Raw genomic sequence first — 27,143 nt, forward strand, 5'->3', positions numbered from 1 at the left:
TATGGTCAGAACAGCACACGCTGCATATCTTGAAACTTGCTATGACTATGTACGCTGATGATATCACCGTTTTTCTCAAAGATAAGAACAACCTTGAAACAGTTTTGAATGTAATTGAAGATTTTTCCATGATATCAAATTTAAAGATAAATAAGAATAAAACAGAAGCAATGTGGCTTGGATCGCTCAAGTATAGTCAGGAGAAACATTGCGATGGAATGTCCAGGTTAAAATGATGGGAATTATCTTTAAAAATGATATTCCGGCCTCTGAAATCACAGAAAACTGGTCTAACAGACTTGAAAAAAATTGAACAAATTATCTGCAGATGGTCCAGAAGACATTTAATTGAGTATCAGCGGCAAACTATGCATTATTAAATCCTTTTTAATTTCGCAATTTGTGTACGTGGTGCAAGCGCTTTCTGTTCCTATCAAAATCCTTGATAAGCTGAACACGATCTTGTTCATATTTCTTTGGAAAAGAAAGTACTCAAATACAAAAGCCTTTGAAAAAACTAAACGTAATGTATTGTGTAATGTAGCGGAGGAAGGTGGCATCAATATGATAAGCGTCCACGATATGCAGACGTCATTTTTACTCGCAAAACTTCAACAACGAAAGCACGATTCCCTTAGAACTTTATCAGACATTGGGAAGAAACTTATGCTGCTTTAAAGCTACAGCGCCGCTAAAACAGATTCAAGGGATTGAACTTATTCGATCCAAATTCTGGAAAGAAGTCTTCGTGAAATGCATTATTTGTTGAGAGAGAAGATAATTTTGGTGATCAGTGTTTGTAGAATAATATAAATGTGGTTTAAAAAAAAAAGAAAACTTTATATTTTAGAAAGTGGGTCGAAGCAGATTTGAATATGGTAAAAGATATTTGGGTAAACGGAATATGTTTTCTTTTAACCAACTGTGCACACAGATTGCATACAGCCCCTGTAGAGTTTTTGAGTACGGTGTAACACGAGAAAATTATTCCCACGAGATTTTTACTCCAGAGTAATTTTTTCGTGGAGTAAAAATTTCGTGTTACACATGAACACAGCACTGAGCCCGCTAGCGCTTCGCCAGCCAGCGAGCACGCGAGCAGCAGAATGGAGACCGAGACTTGCGGCTCACCCAGTGCAAAATTTTTTCGCATGCTGTTAGTAGTCTAAAGCTAACGAGCCTTGCGCTGTTACATTTTGGTTTCACAAATATCAGGTAAAATTAGATCACAGTTTTTGGTTGTTAGCAAGGGAATGTACACAAGGAAAAAGGTTGAGATTGTTACATTGGAAAATATTACATAATATTAATTTATCCCACAAATATATTATTAAACAAAATGAATATTAAAGAAACTAAATTGTGTACATTTTGTAAACACGTGGATTACGTGGAACACTTTTTTTGGCAATGTGAACAATTGAAGAGTTTTTGGAATAATGTAAGTAATTGTATTTTAATAGACACAATTTTGCAACTTTTACATACCAGGAGAAAGTCAAATCAAGTATCTATTCTAAAAATGTTGTTGTATTTGAGTTATCTTGCATATTTCTTGTGTCAAGTTATGCCAATTCTACTGATGCAGGTGTCGATTGCATGAGGGGTCATTGGAGTAATCAAATACGAAGAGGTTTCAATATAATTTGTTTTTCATACTTATTGTCGCCCGACATGCCTCAAAAGGACTGGGTGGCCGAGTGGTAACGCACTTGCGCTCGGAAGCGAGAGGTTGCGAGTTCGACCCTGGGTCAGGGCGTTGGCAATTTTCTCCCCCCTTTCCTAACCTAGGTGGTGGGTTCAAGTGCTAGTCTCAGTTCGGATGAGACGAAAAACCGAGGTCCCTTCGTGTACACTACATTGGGGTGTGCACGTTAAAGATCCCACGATTGACAAAAGGGTCTTTCCTGGCAAAATTGTATAGGCATAGATAAAAAATGTCCACCAAAATACCCGTGTGACTTGGAATAATAGGCCGTGAAAAGTAGGATATGCGCCGAAATGGCTGCGATCTGCTGGTCGATGTGAATGCGTGATGTATTGTGTAAAAAAAATTCTATCTCACACGGCATAAATAGATCCCTGCGCCTTGAGTCCGAGTCTGGAGATACGCGCGCGATATAAGACTTCAAATAATAACTTTTGTCGAAACACTGGACGATTGATTTGTGTGTGAATACTGGAAAAAAAGAGACTTTTATCTGAACAATAGAAGATGGACTTTTGTCTCAACACAGTAAGGTTGTGATTTTTATCTGAACACTTAGAAAGTGGCTTTGGTCTGAACAGTAGAATATTAACTTTTGTCTGAACACTGGAAGACTATTTTTTTTCTAAACGCTGGAAGATTGACTTTTTGTCCAAACGCTGGAAGACTGGCATTTGTCCAAACAGTGTAATATTGACTCACTCTCTTCGCATTGGGGTGTAGGCCCGTCCCACCTGCCGTACTGACAGGTGAGGTACATGGACTCGCGGGTCGACAGCTTGAAGCCCTCGATGCAGAAGTAGCGAGCTCTGTCCCCGTGCCGCACCCCGAAGAACACCCGGTGGCCATACTCCACCAGGGGCGGCGGGTCGCTGCAAGGAGCTGTACAATACATGGGAATGAGATTGTGAGATTTTCTGTCTTTTTGTTTCTATCTCTCTCGCTCTCTCTGTCCGTCTTTATTTTTGACTCTCGTTGTGTGTCTCTGTCTCTCTCTCCGAGTGTGCCTTTCTCTTTCATGCAGACAGCAGACGGGCAGCAGACCGGCAGGTACGCCAGCCTACACACACACACACACACACGCACACACGCACACACGCACACACACACACACACACACACACACACACGCACACACACACATTCACAAACGCAGCCCCCCCTCCCACAATTTCCTTCTCCCTGGTCATTCATTCAAATCATTTTATAATGAATCCAAACTGGCTCTTAGTGTCAACAGAGACACACCCCTGAAAGTGAAACACAGCCGCTCACCAGGCACACAGCGCGGGATGATGTTCCAGGTTCCGTTGTTGCACGTGATGGGCACGGAGTCGTTGAGGACGAGTCCATTCAGACAGCGGGGGGAGATGACCGTGCCCGTGTTCGCCCACACCCCCTCAGTGGCGTTGTCGATCGTTCCGTTCATGATGGCTGGCACTTGACATTGACCTGTGGAGTCAAGGTGACACACAATACTGTTAATGGGGTCATGGCTGACAAATATAACGGGGTTTTGCTTTGGTGTCATTGCTTACAACTCAAGGCCACAAGATCAAAAAAGGTTTATGACAGGAACCCAACACTCAGAACTGTATTTCAAAATGATAACGAATTTAGGCTTGGTCTTGTTTTGTAATCGTCCAAAAGCGAAATCAAGCACACTGTTCACCTGTATGATGTCATAAGGTGAAGGCTAAACCGTCTTTCGTGGTTCTGTCCTGGTGTCATTGTTTTCAATTCAAGATCACACACGCATAACACTTACAGGTCAGGGCCGGACTAGGCGAAGAGGAGGGGGGGTTGCCAGTGTGGCGGCAGGGGCGGATCAGTTCATTTTATGGGTGGTTTTTTTCAAAAGTATATTGTGAAGATATGGGTGTGAAGGCGCAAAGCGCCGAGCCGACGGCGCGAAGCGCCTAGCTTGCTAGGGGGGTCCGGGGGCATGCCCCCCCGGAAAATTTTGAAAAAAAGGATGCAAAATGGTGCAATCTGGTGCATTCTGAGGATGATCATTACCAGTTTCAGGCAGCAGATTTTGTCACTGATTAATACCCCAAAAATTGAAACTCAATGTAAAATAAAGAAATGCATACCTCATTCAATATTTTTATTTTTTGGCTGGGGGGGGGTCCGGAAACCCTAGAACCCCCCCACCCCCCTCGTTGTGGGGGTCAGGGGGCGAAGCTGATGGGTAGGTCATATTATGAGATAGGAAAATGGTCGCTCCTTGCATGAAACGGCATAAAATAAGCAATAATAAAAAAAATATTAAATAAGTAAGGTACATGTTTAGGCTAGGGGGGGGGGGGGGGTTGCGCAACCCCCATAACCCCCCCGGTAGTCCGGCCCTGCAGGTTTAGGACAGGACTATGAATTTCGAAATGATAATGGTTCTAGATTTGGCCGCCTAATCTTGCAACCTTCCAGGTGTGAAGTCAAGCATACTCCTCAGCTGTATGATATCATAAGAACAACATGGTAATCATCACCACTGTGTATGGTTCACTATCATTGTCCTTATAACCATAATCATTTGACCGAAAAATAAAACAAACAAACCAACTAACCACAAAAAAGACCCCCAAAAAGGGGTATAATGCCATTGCACCTTCACAAATCACTTTGGAGACTAGCGATGTCCAAACGTTCTGTCTGCATGTAAAACATGACAACTGTACCATCCATCTCCAGACGTTCTGTCTGCATGTAAAACATGACAACTTTACCATCCATGTCCAAACGTTCTGTCTGCATGTAAAACATGACAACTGTACCATCCATCTCCAGACAAACTAACAGGAGAAAATAATACTGGGTTAATCTGATAACTGATTTCGAGCTTTCTCTCAATCATACTGACTGACTAATGAACTGTGATACTCTTGAGGTAAAGCCCGGACGAGTAGACATTGTGTGTGTTTTGTGCGTGTGTTTTGTGCGTATGACAATAATGTCCACCCCCCCCCCCCCCCCCCCACCTTCTTTTGTCCCTTCTGCTTGACTGAAAAAGATACCCATCACGAAAGGCCACCTGCAATGTAGGGACACTGTTGGTTGGTCCCTGGTGTCACTGATTTAATGTAATGAGGTACCACTGGGGAAAAAGCTAGAAGATGTACATACCTAAGCACTGAGGAGGGGGGTAGGACCATTGGCCGTTCTCCAGGCACTGAGTGGAGAACGATTCCCCGTGGAACTTGGTTCTGATGTTACACCTGCACAACACGCAATAACAATAACAATAAACAACAATAACAATAACAACAACAACAATAACAACACTATTGCCCAATAAAATAAATACATTAACATGAAAAGTGTCTTTGACACGTAAAGAAGACGAGTCAAGGTCGCACATGAGTTGCGCCCTCTATTGTCCACTCACACGCACGCACAAAACACACACACAAACAAACACACACACACACACACACACACACACACACACACACACACACACACACACACACACACAGGCACACAGGCACACACACACGTGACGTTAACCTGCAGATTCAGTCTTTAGGATATAAAGAATTGACATTAATTCTAAGCTGTACAACAAAGTTATTTCTGAAATACAGTTCTGAACTAATTCAAAGCGGCAAAACCCTTCTCGCCTTATTTAATAAAGACGTAATCACAGGATAACTTTTGAAACGAAACCATTTAGCAGCACACACACATACGAAAAACAACCAAAAAACTCATCAAAACGGCTAATTTCATGTGTAGTCAAGCATAACTTGTCGTGGCTACAGCCATCTTACCTGAAGAAGTAGACTGCACCGACAGTGTTCCTGTGGCCATCCAAGTAGCCATTCCAGATTGGGCCAGGTATGCCACAGTTTATTTCTGAGGGGTGAGAAACAGTAATGAGTCGTCAGAAACTCTGTTTCTTAGAAGTCGTAGAAGTGTGGTTCTACCTTGCAATGCATTACATTACATTACATTACATTACATTACATTACATTACATTACATTACATTGCATTGCATTGCATTGCATTACGAATTGTATTGTATTGTATTGTATTGTATTGTATTGTATTGTATTGTATTGTATTGTATTGTATCGTATCGTATCGTATTGAATGGTATTGTATTACCTTCACAGTAGGCGTTCTGACCGCTCCACGTTCGGTCAGCCTGGCACGTGCGCTCCGCTGACCCCACCACCTTGAAACCGTCATTGCAGACGAAGCGAATGACGGAGCCAAATGTCGTGCCGGACCCGATCATCGTGCCATGCAGAGGGGGCCGTAGCTCCATGCAGTGGATGGCTGGTGGAGATAAAAATTATACAAATTAATGCGAGGGACAAATACATTGACATTTTGGAATGACAACGATACACATTAATGCGAGGGATACATACGTGGACATTTTGGGGATACAAATGAAGAATATTATTGCGAGGTCCTTGCCACAACCCTTTTGGGGGACATTCTAAGATAAGTGACATCTTTTCTTCATTTTTTGTCTGTTTGTCCACCTCAGAGGCCGCTAGGTCGAGGTTCGTGTAAATGTTTTTTACTTCTCATAAATTGAACATTCCAAAAATGTAACCTTTCTTGTTTGTTTTTATTATGATTAAAGGTGGTCACAGCTCATGGCAGTGGATGGCAGGTGGGGATAAAAAAGTAAGGAAAATTATTGTGAAGTGGGATAGATAGGTGGACATTCTGCTTGTACAAGTAAATAAGGAAATTTGGACCCTTGCCTATGTTTCCAAAGAAGTGGGGTTAAGAGAATTGCAATGGAAAATTTTACATAACATATATCCAACAAATATTTTATTATGTAAAATGCAAGTCAGGGAGAATAACAGATGGTACGGAAGTTGATTTTGTTGAACATTTTTTTTATGAGTGCATACCGGTAAAGTTGTTTTGGACGAAGATAGAAAACTGGATAGAGGAAAAGGCTGGATTAAGGGTTAAGTTTAAGATGCAGGATATAATATTTGGTTATCAAGACACAGGTTGTTGTAAAAAGATGAGAAATTTTGTAAATCACGTAATATTAATTGGGAAAATGTGTGTTAGTATTTTTAGAAAGACAACTTGTCAGGGATCAGTGTTTGTAATTTTTGAGTTTCAAATATTAAGTAGAAAATTTGATTTGTAAATATAAGGAATATTTCCATTGTAAAGAGAAAATGTCCATGTCTCGTGAGTGTAATATACCTCTATGTTGGAGTTAAAAAGAAGAAAAAAGACCAATGAAGAAGGATGCTCACCGCCTATTTACAAGAAAAAAAAGAAAAAAAAAGAAAAGAAAAAGAAAAAAAAAAGAAACAAGTCGCGTAAGGCGAAATTACTACATTTAGTCAAGCTGTGGAACTCACAGAATGAAACTGAACGTAGTCCGCCGCTAGTGCAAAAGGCAGTGAAAGTGACGAGCCTGTTTGGCGCGGTAGCGGTTGCGCTGTGCTTCATAGCACGCTTTACTGTACCTCTCTTCGTTTGAACTTTCTGAGCGTGTTTTTAATCCAAACATATCATATCTATATGTTTTTGGAATCAGGAACCGACAAGGAATAAGATGAAATAGTTTTTAAAACGATTTTGGAAATTTAATTTTGATCATAATTTTTATATCTTTAATTTTCAGAGCTTGTTTTTAATCCAAATATGTATAAGTTACAGCTCCGTCCATCCATGGTATCGCCTGATATTTTGTCGAGACTGGGTCAATGAATATGATGACGTCACTCGAGGCTCTGCCGAGAGTGACGTCATTATATTCTTTCACCCCGTCGAGACAAAATATCACGCGATACCATGCATGGACGGAACTGTAACGTATATATGGCATGACCAAAGTAAAGAGAATTTGTCATGGGATGTGGCAACAAATCATTGGAAATCACCATGGGCAATCAACCCAAGCCTAGAAGTTGTAGAACTATATTTTGTTTCAGTCTTGGCAAGGCCAGTTTTGTCCAGTTCCGGAAAAGACATAATGAATTCATTCACCCTGCCGAGACGAAAAAAACAATTCCATGGATAAAAACGTATAAGCTTATTATCCCGTGACGCATCAAAGCTAAATTTTGTTTTGAAATGTCATTACAACGTACAGATAACTTATAACGACATAATCGCCTTCACAAGACAGGAAAAACGCACACTTTGTTTTTCGTCCGCTACAAATCTAGTCTTGTTGGTTGACGGAGAGAATAAAGCTTCAATGAATCATACCTTCATCAACAGGAATAAATGCTCAATCCGCTGTCAGTTCGCAACTGAACCCTTGTTTTTTTCTTTAACTTTTTGGTTAACATTGAAACGGCAATCCAAAAGAGTGTTTCAGCTGTTTCAAGACAGAGGCTTAGCTCCTTCTTTTGAGTTGCTTTTCAGTCTAAAATGACACCGGAAGCGAACAAATTGTCGCGTATACTGTCGTCACAAAAAGACGTCATGACAAAGTTACACGCAAAGCGAAAGAGACTTTGACGTCATTTACTTTTGTTTGGAATTTTCCGCCTGTTCCTAGCTTGTCAGTGAAGACCTGACGTGAGTAAGCTTACCCTTTGCAGCTGTGAAATAATCAGTCTTGTGTCTCGGTCGTGTAGGTACAGAGTTTGCTTCTGCAATCATTGTGTTCGTGTTGATGACGGCTTCATAAGATTTCCATTTTCTTGTTTCTGCGGCTGCGCAAGTTATTTTGACTAGGTCATGGCCGAACTTTAGGCCTACGGAGAAATATCGCTGGATATTTTCTCCCTAGATTAACAGAGACAAAGAAGGGAAGTCATGCTGTATAACATAATTATATGTTTTTGGAATCAGAAAATGATGAAGAATAAGATGAATGTACATTTGGATCGTTTTATAAAAATGTTTTTTTTTACAATTTTCAGATTTTTAATTACCAAAGTCATTAATTAATTTTTAAGCTACCAAGCTGAAATGCAATACCGAAGTCCGGCCTTCGTCGAAGATTGCTTGGCCAAAATTTCAATCAATTTGATTGAAAAATGAGGGTGTGACAGTGCCGCCTCAACTTTTACAAAAAGCCGGATATGACGTCATAAAAGACATTTATCGAAAAAAAGAAAAAAACATCCGGGGATATCATTCCCAGGAACTCTCATGTCAAATTTCATAAAGATCGGTCTAGTAGTTTAGTCTGAATCGCTCTACACACACACACAGACAGACACACAGACACACACATACACCATGACCCTCGTCTCGAAGTCGCGTAAGGCGAAATTACAACATTTAGTCAAGCTGTCGAACTAACAGAATGAAACTGAACTCACTGCATTTTTACAGCAAGAGCGTATACTCGTAGCATCGTCAGTCCACCGCTCGATGCACAGGCAGTGAAATTGACAAGAAGAGCGGGGTAGTAGTTGCGCTGAGAAGGATAGCACGCTTTTCTTTATCTCTATTCTTTTTAACTTTCTGATCGTGTTTTTAATCCAAACATATCACATCTATATGTTTTTGGAATCAGGAACCCACAAGGAATAAGATGAAATTGTTTTTAAATCGATTTCGGAAATTTTATTTTAATAATAATTTTTATATTTTTAATTTTCAAAGCTTGTTTTTAATCCGAATATAACATATTTATATGTTTTTGGAATCAGAAAATGATGAAGAATAAGATAAACGTAAATTTGGATCGTTTTATAAAAAAATAATTTTTTAATTAATTTTTAAGCCACCAAGCTGAAATGCAATACCGAAGTCCGGCCTTCGTCGAAGATTGCTTGGCCAAAATTTCAATAAATTTGATTGAAAAATGAGGGTGTGACAGTGCCGCCTCAACTTTTACAAAAAGCCGGATATGACGTCATCAAAGGTATTTATCGAAAAAAAGAAAAAAACGTCCGGGGATATCATTCCCAGGAACTCTCATTTCAAATTTCATAAAGATCGGTCCAGTAGTTTGGTCTGAATCGCTCTACACACACACACGCACAGACACACACACACACATACACCATGACCCTCGTCTTGATTCCCCCTCTATGTTAAAACATTTAGTCAAAACTTGACTAAATGTAAAACAAGTCGCGTAAGGCGAAAATACAATATTTAGTCAAGTAGCTGCCATTTTTCAGCAAGACCGTATACTCGTAGCATCGTCAGTCCACCGCTCATGGCAAAGGCAGTGAAATTGACAAGAAGAGCGGGGTAGTAGTTGCGCTAAGAAGGATAGCACGCTTTTCTGTACCTCTCTTTGTTTTAACTTTCTGAGCGTGTTTTTAATCCAAACATATCATATCTATATGTTTTTGGAATCAGGAACCGACAAGGAATAAGATGAAAGTGTTTTTAAATTGATTTGGACAATTTAATTTTGATAATAATTTTTATATATTTAATTTTCAGAGCTTGTTTTTAATCCGAATATAACATATTTATATGTTTTTGGAATCAGCAAATGATGGAGAATAAGATAAACGTAAATTTGGATCGTTTTATAAATTTTTTTTTTTTTTTTACAATTTTCCGATTTTTAATGACCAAAGTCATTAATTAATTTTTAAGCCACCAAGCTGAAATGCAATACCGAACCCCGGGCTTCGTTGAAGATTACTTGACCAAAATTTCAACCAATTTGGTTGAAAAATGAGGGCGTGACAGTGCCGCCTCAACTTTCACGAAAAGCCGGATATGACGTCATCAAAGACATTTATCAAAAAAATGAAAAAAACGTATGGGGATTTCATACCCAGGAACTCTCATGTCAAATTTCATAAAGATCGGTCCAGTAGTTTAGTCTGAATCGCTCTACACACACACACAGACAGACACACACACACACACACACACACACACACACACACACACACATACACCACGACCCTCGTCTCGATTCCCCCCTCTACGTTAAAATATTTAGTCAAAACTTGACTAAATATAAAGAGAGAAGAAAACAAGGAAGGGTTGAAGCAGCCTGCATCAGGGCCGGAGGGGGGGGGTTGCTAGAGGTGGTCCAGGGGGATATCCCCCCTGGCGGCAGGGGCAGATCAGTCCATTTTATGGGGGGGGGTTCAAAAGTATATTGTGAAGATATGGGTGTGAAGGCGCGAAGCGCCGAGCCGACGGCGCAAAGCGCCTAGCTTGCTAGGGGGGTCCGGGGGCATGCCCCCCCGGAAAATTTTGAAAAAAAGGATGCAAAATGGTGCAATCTGGTGCATTCTGAGGATGATCATTACCAGTTTCAGGCAGCAGATTTTGTCACTGATTATAACCCCCAAAATTGAAACTCAATGTAAAATAAAGAAATGCATACCTCATTCAATATTTTTATATTTTTATATTTATAAGGTGGGTCCGGAAACCCTAGAACAACCCTCCCCCCCTCGTCCGCCCCTGGGCGGGGTCAAGGGGCAGAGCCCCTTGTGGGGGTCAGGGGGCGAAGCCCCCTGAAGCTGATGGGTAGGTCATATTCTGAGATAAGAAAATGGTCGCTCCTTGCATGAAACGGCATAAAATAAGCAATAATAAAAAATGTTTTAAATAAGTAAGGTACATGTTCAGGCTAGGGGGGGGGTTGCGCAACCCCCATAACCCCCCCGGTAGTCCGGCCCTGTGCATGCAACTGAGGTTGGAACAAAAAAACAAAACAAGTCGCGTAAGGCGAAAATACAATATTTAGTCAAGTAGCTGTCGAACTCACAGAATGAAACTGAACGCAATGCCATTTTACTCGTAGCATCGTCAGGCCACCGCTCATGGCAAAGGCAGTGAAATTGACAAGAAGAGCGGGGTAGTAGTTGCGCTAAGAAGGATAGCACGCTTTTCTGTACCTCTCTTTGTTTTAACTTTCTGAGCGTGTTTTTAATCCAAACATATCATATCTATATGTTTTTGGAATCAGGAACCGACAAGGAATAAGATGAAAGTGTTTTTAAATTGATTTGGACAATTTAATTTTGATAATAATTTTTATATATTTAATTTTCAGAGCTTGTTTTTAATCTGAATATAACATATTTATATGTTTTTGGAATCAGCAAATGATGGAGAATAAGATAAACGTAAATTTGGATCGTTTTATAAATTTTTATTTTTTTTTACAATTTTCCGATTTTTAATGACCAAAGTCATTAATTAATTTTTAAGCCACCACGCTGAAATGCAATACCGAAGTCCGGGCTTCGTCGAAGATTACTTGACCAAAATTTGAACCAATTTGGTTGAAAAATAAGGGCGTGACAGTGCCGCCTCAACTTTCACGAAAAGCCGGATATGACGTCATCAAAGACATTTATCAAAAAAATGAAAAAAACGTTCGGGGATTTCATACCCAGGAACTCTCATGTCAAATTTCATAAAGATCGGTCCAGTAGTTTAGTCTGAATCGCTCTACACACACACACGCACACACGCACACACGCACACACGCACACACGCACATACACCACGACCCTCGTTTCGATTCCCCCTCGATGTTAAAATATTTAGTCAAAACTTGACTAAATATAAAAACACAAAAAAACTGACTGACAACAAACGAGTTAGAGAGAGAGAGAGAGAGAGAGAGAGAGAGAGAGAGAGAGAGAGAGAGAGAGAGAGAGAGAGAGAGAGAGAGAGAGAGAGAGAGAGAGAGAGAGAGAGAGAGAGAGAGAGACAGAGAGAGAGAGAGAGAGAGAGAGAGAGAGAGAGAGAGAGAGAGAGAGAGAGAGAGAGTATGTAATCGGCTTGTCCTTGTGCCCTACAACTTGTTGATAATATACTTGAAGAATAATTGTCCGAGGTTCTGCTGTGGTTGATTGTCTACAACTTTCGCTATGGCGGCAGGTGGTTGGCAGTCATTCTGTGTAAAAAAAAGGTTGACGATAGGTTTTTTGTTTATTTGTATATACATTTTGTGTGTGGCTACTATTAGTTTGTGTTCAGGTTTATATGTGCTGCAAGCTATTGGAGGAAAAATGAAATATAACGTGCAAAAAACCCACAAAAAACCAAAATAAATAAATAAATAAAAGGTGGACATTCTGTGGTGAAGGCAGATACTTTTATGTCCTTTTTCAGTTTTTTAATATCGGAACTGCAATGTCACACTTAATCCAGCCTGACCACTGGTGCGTAGAAGCTAGAATTCTACGTTACAGACAAAAACAAGAATAAGGGCACATTTTGGGGAATAAAAACAAAGAACATTATTTTAGGGATAGAACTTGGACCTGGACCATTCGGCCAGCAGTCACTGCGCGTTGCTGATTATAACCTAAACACTCGGCAAGCGCAACTGGTGTTGCTGTTAGCTGTCCATTGGGAGGAAACGACCCATCCAGCAATGGGATGATCATCAACAAAAATGAAAAACAAAATGAAATAAAACGTAAAGACTCACGAAAACACTCGGGCAGCTCCCCGGACCACTCCCCATTGGCCAGACACTCCCTGTAGCCCCGCCCCTGTAGTTCGTAGCCATTGCTACAGTGGTAGGTCACGCGGGTCGGGTAGGTGAAGCGGTACCCGGGGTCTCGGAACCCGTTGTTGATCTCACCAGGAGCCCCGCAGTCACGCGCTGAAACAGTGGGGTTACAGTGGGAAAACATAAATCAACTGTGTGCATTATACTGTGTAAAGGGTTCTAGTGAAATGTCAACTTGGATTTTTGTGTGCGAAAGAGGGTGGGTCTCGGGTCACGAACACAATTCCGGTCCTGCCACAACTGCCCTTTGCACATCTAACCGACATAAAAATAACGTGAAGGGCTCAGACCAAAGAGTGTTTCCCTCCGTAGGAAAACCCTCTTTGCTCCGACAGAGAACTCCCCAAAGTCGGCATTACCCTGACATGTGCGCTGTAAACATCCTGTGGAATGTGTATTCCCAAAAGCAAGAACATGAACCTCCTGGTCTTCGGAACCTCTAACATTTTACTGCGGGTGGTCCAAGGACACCGTATTATCATTGGCCCCACTGGCGCTTGAAACGAAGAAGGTGGGGCCTGTGGGTTGAATGTGCTTTCAAGACTACAACTATAGTATGAGTAGTAGAGTAGAGCTTCCGCAACCCTAACCATGTGACATCCAACCCACAGGCTCCGCCCACCTCGTGTCAAATGCCTGTCGTCATTGGCTCTTATACAGAACTTGGTGGTCCCGGGGCCCTCTTGGTTTATAGCCAGTGCTATAAACTTTATTCTTAAAAAAACCCGCGAAAGGCGAACGTGCAACTTAGCATGCGAGCACATTGTTGATATGCATTTTGACAGTGCTTTCGTGCAGTAATCGCCAAAGCTCACACTCCCGCGGCGCTTTCAGAGCCAGCGGGACTCGATTTTGTTGCTCCCGACGAAGCAAGACCTTGAAGTCTACTCGTCACGGTCCTTCATTAAGCCCGAAGTCTTTTTACTGAAAACTCAGTGCGACATACTTCGCAAAGTATACTGCGCGTGGTCGACTTCGCACAATTAAGGACAGGCTTAATAATAGGCAAGACCTATAGGACAGGAACATCCATCCGCACCCTCTTGACGACTTCGCACAATTAAGGACAGGCTTAATAATAGGCAAGACCTATAGGACAGGAACATCCATCCGCACCCTCTTGACGACTTCGCACAATTAAGGACAGGCTTAATAATAGGCAAGACCTATAGGACAGGAACATCCATCCGCACCCTCTTGACGACTTCGCACAATTAAGGACAGGCTTAATAATAGGCAAGACCTATAGGACAGGAACATCCATCCGCACCCTCTTGACGACTTCGCACAATTAAGGACAGGCTTAATAATAGGCAAGACCTATAGGACAGGAACATCCATCCGCACCCTCTTGACGACTTCGCACAATTAAGGACAGGCTTAATAATAGGCAAGACCTATAGGACAGGAACATCCATCCGCACCCTCTTGACGACTTCGCACAATTAAGGACAGGCTTAATAATAGGCAAGACCTATAGGACAGGAACATCCATCCGCACCCTCTTGACGACTTCGCACAATTAAGGACAGGCTTAATAATAGGCAAGACCTATAGGACAGGAACATCCATCCGCACCCTCTTGACGACTTCGCACAATTAAGGACAGGCTTAATAATAGGCAAGACCTATAGGACAGGAACATCCATCCGCACCCTCTTGACGACTTCGCACAATTAAGGACAGGCTTAATAATAGGCAAGACCTATAGGACAGGAACATCCATCCGCACCCTCTTGACGACTTCGCACAATTAAGGACAGGCTTAATAATAGGCAAGACCTATAGGACAGGAACATCCATCCGCACCCTCTTGACGACTTCGCACAATTAAGGACAGGCTTAATAATAGGCAAGACCTATAGGACAGGAACATCCATCCGCACCCTCTTGACGACTTCGCACAATTAAGGACAGGCTTAATAATAGGCAAGACCTATAGGACAGGAACATCCATCCGCACCCTCTTGACGACTTCGCACAATTAGGGACAGGCTTAATAATAGGCAAGACCTATAGGACAGGAACATCCATCCGCACCCTCTTGACGACTTCGCACAATTAAGGACAGGCTTAATAATAGGCAAGACCTATAGGACAGGAACATCCATCCGCACCCTCTTGACGACTTCGCACAATTAAGGACAGGCTTAATAATAGGCAAGACCTATAGGACAGGAACATCCATCCGCACCCTCTTGACGACTTCGCACAATTAAGGACAGGCTTAATAATAGGCAAGACCTATAGGACAGGAACATCCATCCGCACCCTCTTGACGACTTCGCACAATTAAGGACAGGCTTAATAATAGGCAAGACCTATAGGACAGGAACATCCATCCGCACCCTCTTGACGTAGCCTCTATTGGTAGCCCTGCTCGTGCGCTTTCAGAGACAGCGGGCCTCATTTTCGAAGTTTCAAATGAAGCAAGACCTTGTAGTCTACTAGTCCTGAATAATAGGCAAGACCTGTGTGACAGGAAACATCCATCTGCACGCTCCAGTTGGAGCATTTGTGGGGAGACAGCGGGACTCATTTTCTAGGCTTCCTGTCGAGCAAGACCTTGTATGTAGCTTACTAGTTCTGAATAATAGACGAGACATGTAGGACAGGAAACTTCCATCTGCACGCTCTATTGGAGCATTTGTGGGGAGACAGCGGGCCTCATTGTCTAAGCTTTTCATAAAGCAAGACCTTGTAGTCTATTAGACCTGAATAATATGCAAGGCCTGAAGGACAGGAAACATCCATCTGCACGCCCCAGTTAGAGCATTTGTGGGGAGACGGCGGAACTCGTTTTACAGTCTTCCTGTCAAGCAAGACCTTGTAGTAGTTCTCACTAGTTCTTAACAATAGGCAAGACCCGTAGGACAGGAAACATCCATCTGCACCCTCCAGTTGGGAGCCTCCGTGGAAAGCCCTGACTGCTCACCTTTGTAAAGCAAGACCTGGTAGTTTACTAGTTCTTAACAATAGTCAAGACTCGTAGGACAGGCGGAAACATTCATCTGCACCCTCCAGTTGGGAGCCTCTGTGGAAAGCCCTGACTGCTCACCTTTGCATATCAATGAGGGCCCAGCCCAGTTTCCTTCGGGTCCAGTGCAGATGGCCCGCGGACTGCCCTCCCTGTAGTAGCCGAACTCACAGGCGTAGTTGAGCGTGGTGCTGGTGGGGAAGCGGAAGGTGTCGGGGTCAGCGTCATGCTCGGCGTGCTCCACGTGCGGAGGTGGCCCGCACACCACTGAGGACAGCAGTCAGTAGTGTTGGTCAGTTTGGTTTCAACAGTGTTTTATTCAGCAATGTATGGATATAATATATACCAAGCATGTTTAGGATCAACAACAAGCCCTACAGTTTAGAGGTCAGCGCGTGGTACTTGACAGGTAAGGCTGTGTTACATGATGATATAATCCTTGTGTGGGTAGCACATACTCTTCTGGTTCTCTTTTTTCAACACCCCCTGTTTTATGTGTGTGAGGAGAGAGAGAGAGAGAGAGAGAGAGAGAGAGAGAGAGAGAGAGAGAGAGAGAGACAGAGAGAGAGAGAGACAGAGAGAGACAGACAGACAGACAGACAGACAGACAGACAGACAGACAGACAGACAGACAGACAGAGACAAGCAGGCCAACTGATCGACATACATACAGACAGACGGACAGACAAAGACTGAGAGAGACATACAAAGAGAGTTTCTTTATGTGTATATATCTTCGTGTATGTGCCCGCCTACTCAACCCCCCCTCCCCCCTTCCATCCACCCCCACCCCTACCCACACCCCAACCCCAAAAAAACCACCAACGCTGACTCACCTTTATCACAACTGGGCGTGGTCCCGTTCCACATCTCGTTTTTCAGACAGTGGCGGATCTTGACGCCGATGAGGTAGAAACCCTGGTTACACCGGTACTCCGCCTCTTCGCCCACCCCGCTGGTGCTCAGGACCTCCACTGAGCCGTAGGCGATCTGGGGAGGGGTCGGGCACTTGGGGACAGCCGTGGTGCCTGTAGGGGAGGGAAAACGGGCGGCAGCAGTGCAGCGGCAAGAAGCCCCACAGCACGCCGCTGAGAGACACAACACACACAGCACACAAGAAAACAGCCCAGAAAAGACATGGAGGAGTGAGTGGTGGATGGTGCAATAAAGCCGTGGAGAGGTGTTGGGCAAAAGCAGAAAGAGAAGAAAGACACAGGCACAACACACACAATACACAAGAAAACAGCTCCAAAAAGACCGGTAGAAGTATGAGGGGTGGTGGATGGTGCATTGAAGCCGTAAAGGCAAACAAAAGCATAAAGGGACGACTGAACAGGTTGATAAACACAGACATAACATACACAACACAGCAGGAGCATGGGTGGTGGATGGTGCATTGAAGCCGTAGACAGATGTTGGACAAAAGCAGAAAGAGAAGAAAAACACCGACACAACACACACAAGAAAACAGCCCAGAAAAGACCGGTAGAAGCATGAAGAGTGGTGGCTGGTGCATAAAAGCATACAGAGATCATGATGGGCAAAAGCAGAAAGAGAAGAAAGACAGCCACAACACACACATCACACACGAAAACAGCAGGTATGAGCATGAGGAATAATGGACGGTGCACAACAACAGAAAGAGAAGAAAGGCACAGCCACAACACACACAGCACACACCAAAACAGCAGGTACCAGCATGAGCATGAGGAATAATGGACGGTGCACAACAACAGAAAGAGAAGAAAGGCACAGCCACAACACACACAGCACACACCAAAACAGCAGGTACCAGCATGAGCATGAGGAATAATGGACGGTGCACAACAACAGAAAGAGAAGAAAGGCACAGCCACAACACACACAGCACACACGAAAACAGCAGGTACCAGCATGAGCATGAGGAATAATGGACGGTGCACAACAACAGAAAGAGAAGAAAGGCACAGCCACAACACACACAGCACACACGAAAACAGCAGGTGCCAGCATGAGCATGAGGAATAATGGACGGTGCACAACAACAGAAAGAGAAGAAAGGCACAGCCACAACACACACAGCACACACGAAAACAGCAGGTACTAGCATGAGCATGAGGAATAATGGACGGTGCACAACAACACAAAGAGAAGAAAGGCACAGCCACAACACACACAGCACACACGAAAACAGCAGGTACCAGCATGAGCATGAGGAATAATGGACGGTGCACAACAACAGAAAGAGAAGAAAGACAGCCACAACACACACAGCACACACGAAAACAGCAGGTACCAGCATGAGCATGAGGAATAATGGACGGTGCACAACAACAGAAAGAGAAGAAAGGCACAGCCACAACACACACAGCACACACCAAAACAGCAGGTACCAGCATGAGCATGAGGAATAATGGACGGTGCACAACAACAGAAAGAGAAGAAAGGCACAGCCACAACACACACAGCACACACCAAAACAGCAGGTACCAGCATGAGCATGAGGAATAATGGACGGTGCACAACATCAGTAGAGAGAAGAAAGGCACAGCCACAACACACACAGCACACACCAAAACAGCAGGTACCAGCATGAGCATGAGGAATAATGGACGGTGCACAACAACAGAAAGAGAAGAAAGGCACAGCCACAACACACGTACACAGCACACACGAAAACAGCAGGTACCAGCATGAGCATGAGGAATAATGGACGGTGCACAACATCAGTAGAGAGAAGAAAGACAGCCACAACACACACATCACACACGAAAACAGCAGGTATGAGCATGAGGAATAATGGACGGTGCACACATCAGTAGAGAGAAAGCAGAAGCAGAAAGATAAGACCGGGACGAAACATACAGACACAACACAGACAACGCACACGCATACGGCTTAAAGACCAACATGAGCATGAGGAGTGATGGTTGATGCATAGAAAACAGTAGAGATACGTGGGACAAAATCAGAAAGAGAATCCTGGACAGGTTGAACAAGAAGAGCAAACGCTCGATCGAGTCACTTTCGCAGTTCTGAATATTATATGAGGCATCAGATGGACAGGAAGAAATTGCTATTCACAACACAATACAGATGTAAATAATTTGATGTAAAGAATAATCCTATAAAGTTTGAATCAAATCCGATGAATAGTTTCAGAGATATGATATTTCAATTTTTTTCCTTCAAGACATACCTGTGACCTTGAAAAAGGTCAAAGGTCACCAAAGCAGACGTCAAAGTGTAGAGGTCACTGGGAGTCACGTTCACATAAAATTTGAGCCCGGTCACTTTTATAGTTTCCGAGAAAAGCCCAACGTTAAGTTGTGTGTTGCCGAACAGAAAAGGCTAGTTATCTCCCTTGTTTTTCTGATAACGTTCGTAAAAGGCTACAGATGTAAATACTTTGATGTAAATTTAAGAATAATCCTACAAAGTTTCAATCACATCCGATGAACTTTGTCAAAGATATAAAATGTCTCATTTTTCCTTTGACGCTGACCTGTGACCTTGAAAAAGGTCAAAGGTCAACGAAACCATCGTTAAAGTGTAGAGGTCATTGGAGGTCACGACTAAACAAAATATGAGCCCGATCGCTTTGATAGTTTCCGAGAAAAGTCCAACGTTAAGGTGGTGTCTACGGACGGCCGGCCGGACGGCCGGCCGGACAGACTAACACTGACCGATTACATAGAGTCACATTTTCTCAAGTGACTCAAAAAGGCACAACACAGGCTGCACACAAGAAGACGACCAAGCAAAGAACAGCAGGAGCATGAGGAGTGATGGGTGGTGCATAGAAAACAGTAGAAATACGTGGGACAAAATCAGAAAGAGAATCGTGGACAGGTTGAGAAAGGCACAGCACACAGGAAGACGACCCAGCAAAGAACAGCATAGCAGTGAGGAGTGATGGATGGTGCATAGAAAACAGTGGAGAGATGCCGGGCAAAAGCAGACAAGATAAGACTTGAACCCCAAAAGACGCTCCACCAGGAGGGTCCTAGGACCCCCTCAGTGGAACTCAGAGTGTCCGAAGACCAGGAAGTTCATATTCTTTGTTTCCAAACGCACATTATTTGCCAACACATGAGCGCTCGTGTCAATATAATGCAGACTTTTGGAAATTCCAAGAGCTCCTTCATAAAAAAAACACTAAAAATGTGTGGTCATATCGGTTTCTCTGACTCCCCAACTCTTAGACTCCCAACCCTCTATGACTCTCCTCCTCTCTGACTCCCCACCCCTCTCAGATTCCCCAACCCTCTTAGACTCTCCAGGGGCGAATCACATCATTTTTAGGGGGGGGCGTGGTCCAATTGTTTTTTAGGGACAATTCGACGACGCGAAGCGATTAGTTGAGGGCATGAAGCGTTCAAACCTCCTAGGGGTCCCCCCCCCCCCCCCCCCCCAACATTTTTGATACAAACAAGGAAAATGGAGCAAACTGGTGCAATCTGAGCCAAGAAACTTCCCCTAATACACCTTCCAAAAATTAAATTTAAGAAGACAAATTTAGATCAAAACAAGGACCGATCTGGTGTAACCTGAGCCAACAAATTACCCAACTATTTTCTGAAATCGCCACTTACTAAAGAAAGGCCGGCTCCTAAGGGTAAAAAGATAAAAATCAAGGAAAATGGAGCAATCTGGTGCAATCTGAGCCATAAGTTTTTCTTTATTTTCAATTTATGTTCTTTTTTACTCTTTTTCAATTTTTATTTTTTAGGCTAGGGGTGGGGTGGGGGGTTCCGGAAACCCCGGAAACCCCCCCTGGATCCGCCCCTGCTCTCCACCTCTCAGACTCCCATACCTCTCAGACTCCCATACCTCTCTGACTGACCCCGGAACCCCTTCAGACTCAGTCCCCACATTACTGACCCCAACAACACATGACAACACAATGCCACTTACTGACACACGTGAGGTTGGGCCCCACCCAGATGCCGTTGGTGACGCACCAGGCGCTGTCGATGCTGCCCTTGGTGGGCGTGTAGCCCAAGTCGCACTTGTACATGAGCTTGGTGCCCATTTCGTGGTGATGCTCCACCCCGCTCACGATGTGGGCGTGGTTGATGTTTGGCGGTGAGCGGCACGCGACGTTCTTGTCCGCTGCAACGCAAATACAGATTGATAAATGAGTAATGGATTTAATTTTTTTTAAATGTCTAGCAAATAAATAAATATGTTGACAAATAAATCAATCAATCAATTGATATGATTGATTCGTTAATTAATCAAAACGTTACAACATATCGGACACGCTCCAAACACACCTTACGACGATAACCCTAAACACCAGCCTGGTTACAAACACATCATGAACACGTTAGAAAACACCTTAGGCACGTTACGAAAAGATGAGACACATTTTGAACAAATCAGACATGTTACAAACACACGAGGCACGTTAAAACACACACTAGAAATGTTACAAACTCACCCGACACGTGACAAATAAATCAGACAGGTTACGAATATATGAGACACGTTACAAACACATGAGACACGTCACGAACACAGTATATACACTTACGAACAAATACAGCTCGTTATAAACACACCAGGCACGTTAACTCATTGTCTCCCAGGTACGGATATATCCCAGGTATTGCTCTATCTGACCAGGTACGGATATATCAGCTCAAACTGTTAGCTTCAGTCGCTTCCTGTAACGTGGATCTAACGCCTGCATTCCAGCGTGTTGATACACAGTTCTACACAGTTACTACTATTCTGAGTGACCTGCTGCAGCACAGCTAGTCTCAACAAAAAGAACTTGGTCAACATAGGTGGGGTAGAAAGTGTTAAGAAAACGCGAGACACGTAATGAACACATCAGACATACCAGACACGATACACACACCACATACGGGGCTGTGGTTTAGGTACCCTGCAATGTTCATATGTGATCAATATTGAATTTTATGACTGTGGTGAAAGCGCTTTTATAAAAAAAAAAATGATGAAGATGCTGCTGCTGCTTCTCTTGCTGCTGATGATAATAAGGGGCTCCGCTCACATATGTAACTTCAGCAGGACCGACGACGCACTGCAGATTATCCCAGCCCGCTACACGTGGCAGGCAAGGAAAACAGGCCAAGTAGGCCTACTCGTCATAATCCCTATCGCGGCATAAATAATAGGCAGTGCGTCGTCGGTGCCGCTGAAACTGCGCAGGTATATTCTGCCCATAAGGACGATGATGCTACAACTGCAGCTGCTGCTTCTGCTGCTGATAATGTTGATTATCATTACCACCACCACTACCCTGGTAGTTGTCGAGCGCACAGCGGGGCTCGTCCCCGTTCCACGTCTCGTCGCCCTGACACACCCGGACGGAGAGTCCCACGAGGATGTAGCCGTCCTGACACTTGTAGCGCGCCACCGCCGCGAACTTGTTGTACGGCAGGATGGCCACGCTGCCGTGCGGGATTTGACGCGGCACCGGCATGCAGCGCAGGTCTGCAAATTTAAAAAACAAAAATAAAGGGAAAGATGAAAAACGCAAGCAAATGGCAAACAAAAATTAGCGAATAAAAAATAAAAATTGCAAATGAAAAATATGAATACATAAAAACAAGCTCAATGAAAAACAAGAAGAGCAAACGCTCGATCGAGTCACTTTCGCAGTTCTGAATATTATATGAGGCATCAGATGGACAGGAAGAAATTGCTATTCACAACACAATGAGTCACGTTCACATAAAATTTGAGCCCGGTCACTTTAATAGTTTCCGAGAAAAGCCCAACGTTAAGTTGTGTGTTGCCGAACAGAAAAGGCTAGTTATCTCCCTTGTTTTTCTGATAACGTTCGTAAAAGGCTACAGATGTAAATACTTTGATGTAAAGAATAATCCTACAAAGTTTCAATCACATCCGATGAACTTTGTCAAAGATATAAAATGTCTAATTTTTCCTTTGACGCTGACCTGTGACCTTGAAAAAGGTCAAAGGTCAACGAAACCATCGTTAAAGTGTAGAGGTCATTGGAGGTCACGACTAAACAAAATATGAGCCCGATCGCTTTGATAGTTTCCGAGAAAAGTCCAACGTTAAGGTGGTGTCTACGGACGGCCGGCCCGGACGGCCGGCCGGACAGACTAACACTGACCGATTACATAGAGTCACTTTTTCTCAAGTGACTCAATGAGCACAATAAAAAAAACAAGTCGCGTGAAGCGAAATCAAAACATTTAGTCAATCTATCGGCCTTCAACAAAAAGATAGACACTGAAAGCCATGGATCAGCCAGTAACCGAGATTTCTTGGTTTGGCTAACCGCAACCTGAAGACCGAGACGGGTCGCACTGGTCTCGGCGAAGCATGTGAACGCTGGACCTAATTTGCATGAACCAAATTTAGCACATGAGCACATGTTTAGAGTAAACAGCACACAGAGTTTGTTTGTTTGCTTGACGCCCAGCCGACCACGAAGGGCCATATCAGGGCGGTGCTGCTTTGACAAATAACGTGCGCCACACACAAGACAGAAGTCGCAGCATAGGCTTCATGTCTCACCCAGTCACATTATTCTGACACCGGACCAACCAGTCCTAGCACTAACCCCATAATGCCAGACGCCAGGCGGAGCAGCCACTAGATTGCCAATTTTAAAGTCTTAGGTATGACCCGGCCGGGGTTCGAACCCACGACCTCCCGATCACGGGGCGGACGCCTTACCACTTGGCCAACCGTGCCGGTAGCACACAGAGTGTATTTGGATTTAGGAAAATATAAAGAATACAATTAATGCACTAAATTTTAAATCTGTTATTGAAAATCCCTTTCTTTTACAAAAAACCTCAGTAACAAATGTTGAGCTTCAAAGCTGAAATTCTATCTGATGGTCCGTACTTGGTCAAAGATTAGTTGACCAATATTTCAATCAATTTGATTGAAAACATGAGGTCACCACAGTGCGGCCTCAATTTTTATCCAAAACTGATATGTCATCAAAAGGCATTTATCGTTAAAACGAAAAATAAGCGTCATGATATTATCTGAAAGAAATTACATAATTATAAAGTCTCATGTATCCGGTACTTTTTTCTGGAAGTGCCCCCCCCCTCCCACATACAGAGAGATACACATATCTCCACCCCTCACTCCCGCTCTCTCCGTGTCTCTCTGTCTCTCACTCCCTCTCTCTCCCTCTCTCTCTCTTTATTTCTCTCTCTATCTCAGGGTACTCACTGGGATTGACACAAGATCTGCCACAGACACCATCACATTCGCAGGCCTTTTTCTTGGACTTGCAGTCGGCGTCATGGTCGCATTTTTTGGCGCACTTCCGGTCCCCGATGTTATCGTGACGCATACATTCGCCATTTTCATATCCTCGTATGCGTCGCCTGCCTGCAACATACATCAAGTCGTTTCCATGACTACGGTGTATTATGATTGGCAAATATAAAGGATGATGGAAGAATGGACGGATATGATTATACACTGATGACGTCATGACCCGTGCATATTCATGAGGTCATGATGAAACACGGTACAACTTTACAATGGGTTTCAAAAGAAAAACGCACAGATAGTAAGCGTTCACAAATTAAAAAAATATATGTGTGAACTTGCGGTAACCCGATCTAACCTATTTTTCAAGTCACGTGTTTCTTGGACAAAAAAATAAAAGAAACACAAAAAAGAGGACAAAGTCACACACACACACACACACACACACACACACACACACACACACACACACGCACGCACACACACACACACACACACGCACACACACACACACACACACACGCACGTACACACGCACGCACACACACACACACACGCACGCACCGTCACACACGCACGCACACACACACACACAAGCTCACGCACACACGCACACACACACACACACACACACGCACGCACACACACACACACACACACACACACACACACACACACACACACACACACACACACACACACACACACACACACACACACTTTTAATTAAAATACGTAATGTAAAACAATTTAAAAAAATTCATGACACCCAAACTTTCTGTGTTCACTGTCTAAAGCCATGAGGACGCAAATGTTGCAGTCTTCACATGCACGTTAATATGAACCACGATTAGTCACACACACAAATATACTCTTTCGTATTTTGAACTCCATTGCTAAGATGGAAACACTGCGCAAGGACACACAGAGGTCAGAATGTATGAACAGTATACGTTTGTAAATATTTAAATTCCTGTTTTCAAATCTGATTTCTTTTTATTTTATTAAATTTGATCTTATTTTTTTTATGTGTTTGGTAACGTGGGGGGAGGGGTGGGGGCGCTTACAGGCAGACATAACACAACGGACACAATTTCACCCAACCTACAACACCGATCTCGGTTCAATCTCCTCGTATCTGATTGTAACTGACCCGGAAATTAACTTCCTTGACTGACAGTCTGGTGTCTTGGGAGGTCAGACATTCAGTCATTAACAGCCTCACTTTAATGTTTAGAAGACTCATCTTTCTCTGATCTTTTTTTTCTTTCAGTTCTTTCTTTTGAAGGTTATTTTTCTTCTCTTTTTACATTTAGTCAAGTTTTGACTAAATGTTTTAACATAGAGGGGGGAATCGAGACGAGGGTCGTGGTGTATGTGTGTGTGTCTGTGTGTGTGTGTGTGTAGAGCGATTCAGACTAAACTACTGGACCGATCTTTATGAAATTTGAAATGAGAGTTCCTGGGTATGATGTCCTCAGAGGTTTATCTCATTATTTTGATAAATGTCTTTGATGACGTCATATCCGGCTTTTCGTGAAAGTTGAGGCGGCACTGTCACGCTCTCATATGGTTGAAATTTTGGTCAAGTAATCTCCGACGAAGCCCGGACTTCGGTATTGCATTTCAGCTTGGTGGCATCTTAATCCTTGTCCATTCCTGATTCCAAAAACATATAGATATGATATGTTTGGATTAAAAACACGTTCAGAAAGTTAAAAAGAATAGAGATATAGAAAAGCGTGCTATCCTCCTCAGCGCAACCGCTACCGCGCTTTTCTGGATTGTTAATGTCACTGCCTTTGCCACGAGCGGTGGACAGGTCTTGCGGAAAAAATACAATGCGTTCAGTTTCATTCTGTGAGTTCGACTGAGCTTGACTAAATGTTGTATTTTCGCCTTAGGCCAAAAAAAAAAAATAGGTGTGGTTACGGTAACATAGCCAAAAAAAATAGGGTAGGTAGGTAGGCAATCACTTTTTTTTTTTTTTAAACTTTTTTTTCTAATGTGTACAAATTAAACCAGTACTTGACAGGGAAATAAGTGTGCGACACGGGCGCTTTCGCTTTCATTGCGTTTTTTGCACTCGTTTTTTTTTTTTTTTTTTTTTTTTTTTTGACAAATGTAATAAAAAGTTATAGGATCGGCCCCTAAAAATAGGGTAGGTCGGGTTACCGTAACCACACCTATTTTTTTATTAGGCCTTACGCGACTTGTTCTTTCTTCTCTTTCTTCCTTTGTAGTTTTCTGTCTCTCCTTGTTCATTTTCCGTTTTGTTCTTCAAAAGCGTCACGCTGAAAAACCCAGACGAAAAGAGTCATTTATCAGAGGGAAAGTTTCATCGCGTGCTGTCGGCTTGTGTCTGGAGGGCTCGTGACACCCGAGGAGCTATCATTATTGAAGTTTAAAGAGGTCACGACCGCCGTATCGCGTGTTCGTCTGTGGGGGGGGGGGGGGGGGAGGGGGCATGTATGCGAGAGAAGCGTTTGATGTGTGTGTGTGTGTGTGTGTGTGTGTAGATGTGTGTGTGTGTGGATGTGTAAGCGTTTGTGTGTGACTGTGTGTTAGTGTGTGTGTGTGTGTGTGTGCGTATACATGTGTGAGTGTGTGTGTGTGTGTGTGTGTGTGTGTGTGTGTGTCCGTGCGTGCGTGCGTGCGAACAGCCTACGTGCGTGCGAGTCTGTGGCTCTCGGTGTCTATGTTATGTGTGTGTCTGTGTGTGTGTGTGTCCGTGTATGTTTTATGAGTCTTATAAAAAGTTTAACGTACAGAACTTTATATCCTAAATACTCCATCCCCCTTTACTGATTACCATCACGCA

At 43.3% G+C, this 27,143-nt stretch overlaps 1 protein-coding gene and 1 long non-coding RNA gene across 2 annotated transcripts in view; one reads left to right on the forward strand and one right to left on the reverse strand.

The window, feature by feature from the left end:
* The window catches only part of LOC138948979 (uncharacterized), a 411,010-nt gene that overhangs the window by 226,037 nt on the left and 157,830 nt on the right, over positions 1 to 27,143 (forward strand). The gene's annotated exons all lie outside the window — the stretch shown is intronic.
* LOC138948967 (protein lev-9-like) overlaps positions 1 to 27,143 on the reverse strand; it is a 93,982-nt gene that overhangs the window by 6,569 nt on the left and 60,270 nt on the right. The window contains exons 2-12 of the mRNA XM_070320652.1: positions 24,278 to 24,439; positions 22,352 to 22,546; positions 20,996 to 21,193; positions 16,936 to 17,127; positions 16,181 to 16,366; positions 13,039 to 13,215; positions 5,820 to 5,993; positions 5,482 to 5,566; positions 4,835 to 4,926; positions 2,984 to 3,160; positions 2,411 to 2,590 (exon numbers count right to left, since the gene is read on the reverse strand). Coding sequence (XP_070176753.1) covers positions 2,411 to 2,590; positions 2,984 to 3,160; positions 4,835 to 4,926; positions 5,482 to 5,566; positions 5,820 to 5,993; positions 13,039 to 13,215; positions 16,181 to 16,366; positions 16,936 to 17,127; positions 20,996 to 21,193; positions 22,352 to 22,546; positions 24,278 to 24,439 — 1,818 coding nt within the window. The remainder of the gene's footprint in view (positions 1 to 2,410; positions 2,591 to 2,983; positions 3,161 to 4,834; positions 4,927 to 5,481; positions 5,567 to 5,819; positions 5,994 to 13,038; positions 13,216 to 16,180; positions 16,367 to 16,935; positions 17,128 to 20,995; positions 21,194 to 22,351; positions 22,547 to 24,277; positions 24,440 to 27,143) is intronic.

This window comes from Littorina saxatilis, linkage group LG15 (genome assembly GCF_037325665.1).
Source record: "Littorina saxatilis isolate snail1 linkage group LG15, US_GU_Lsax_2.0, whole genome shotgun sequence".
In the NCBI taxonomy this organism is placed as follows: Eukaryota; Metazoa; Mollusca; class Gastropoda; order Littorinimorpha; family Littorinidae; genus Littorina; species Littorina saxatilis.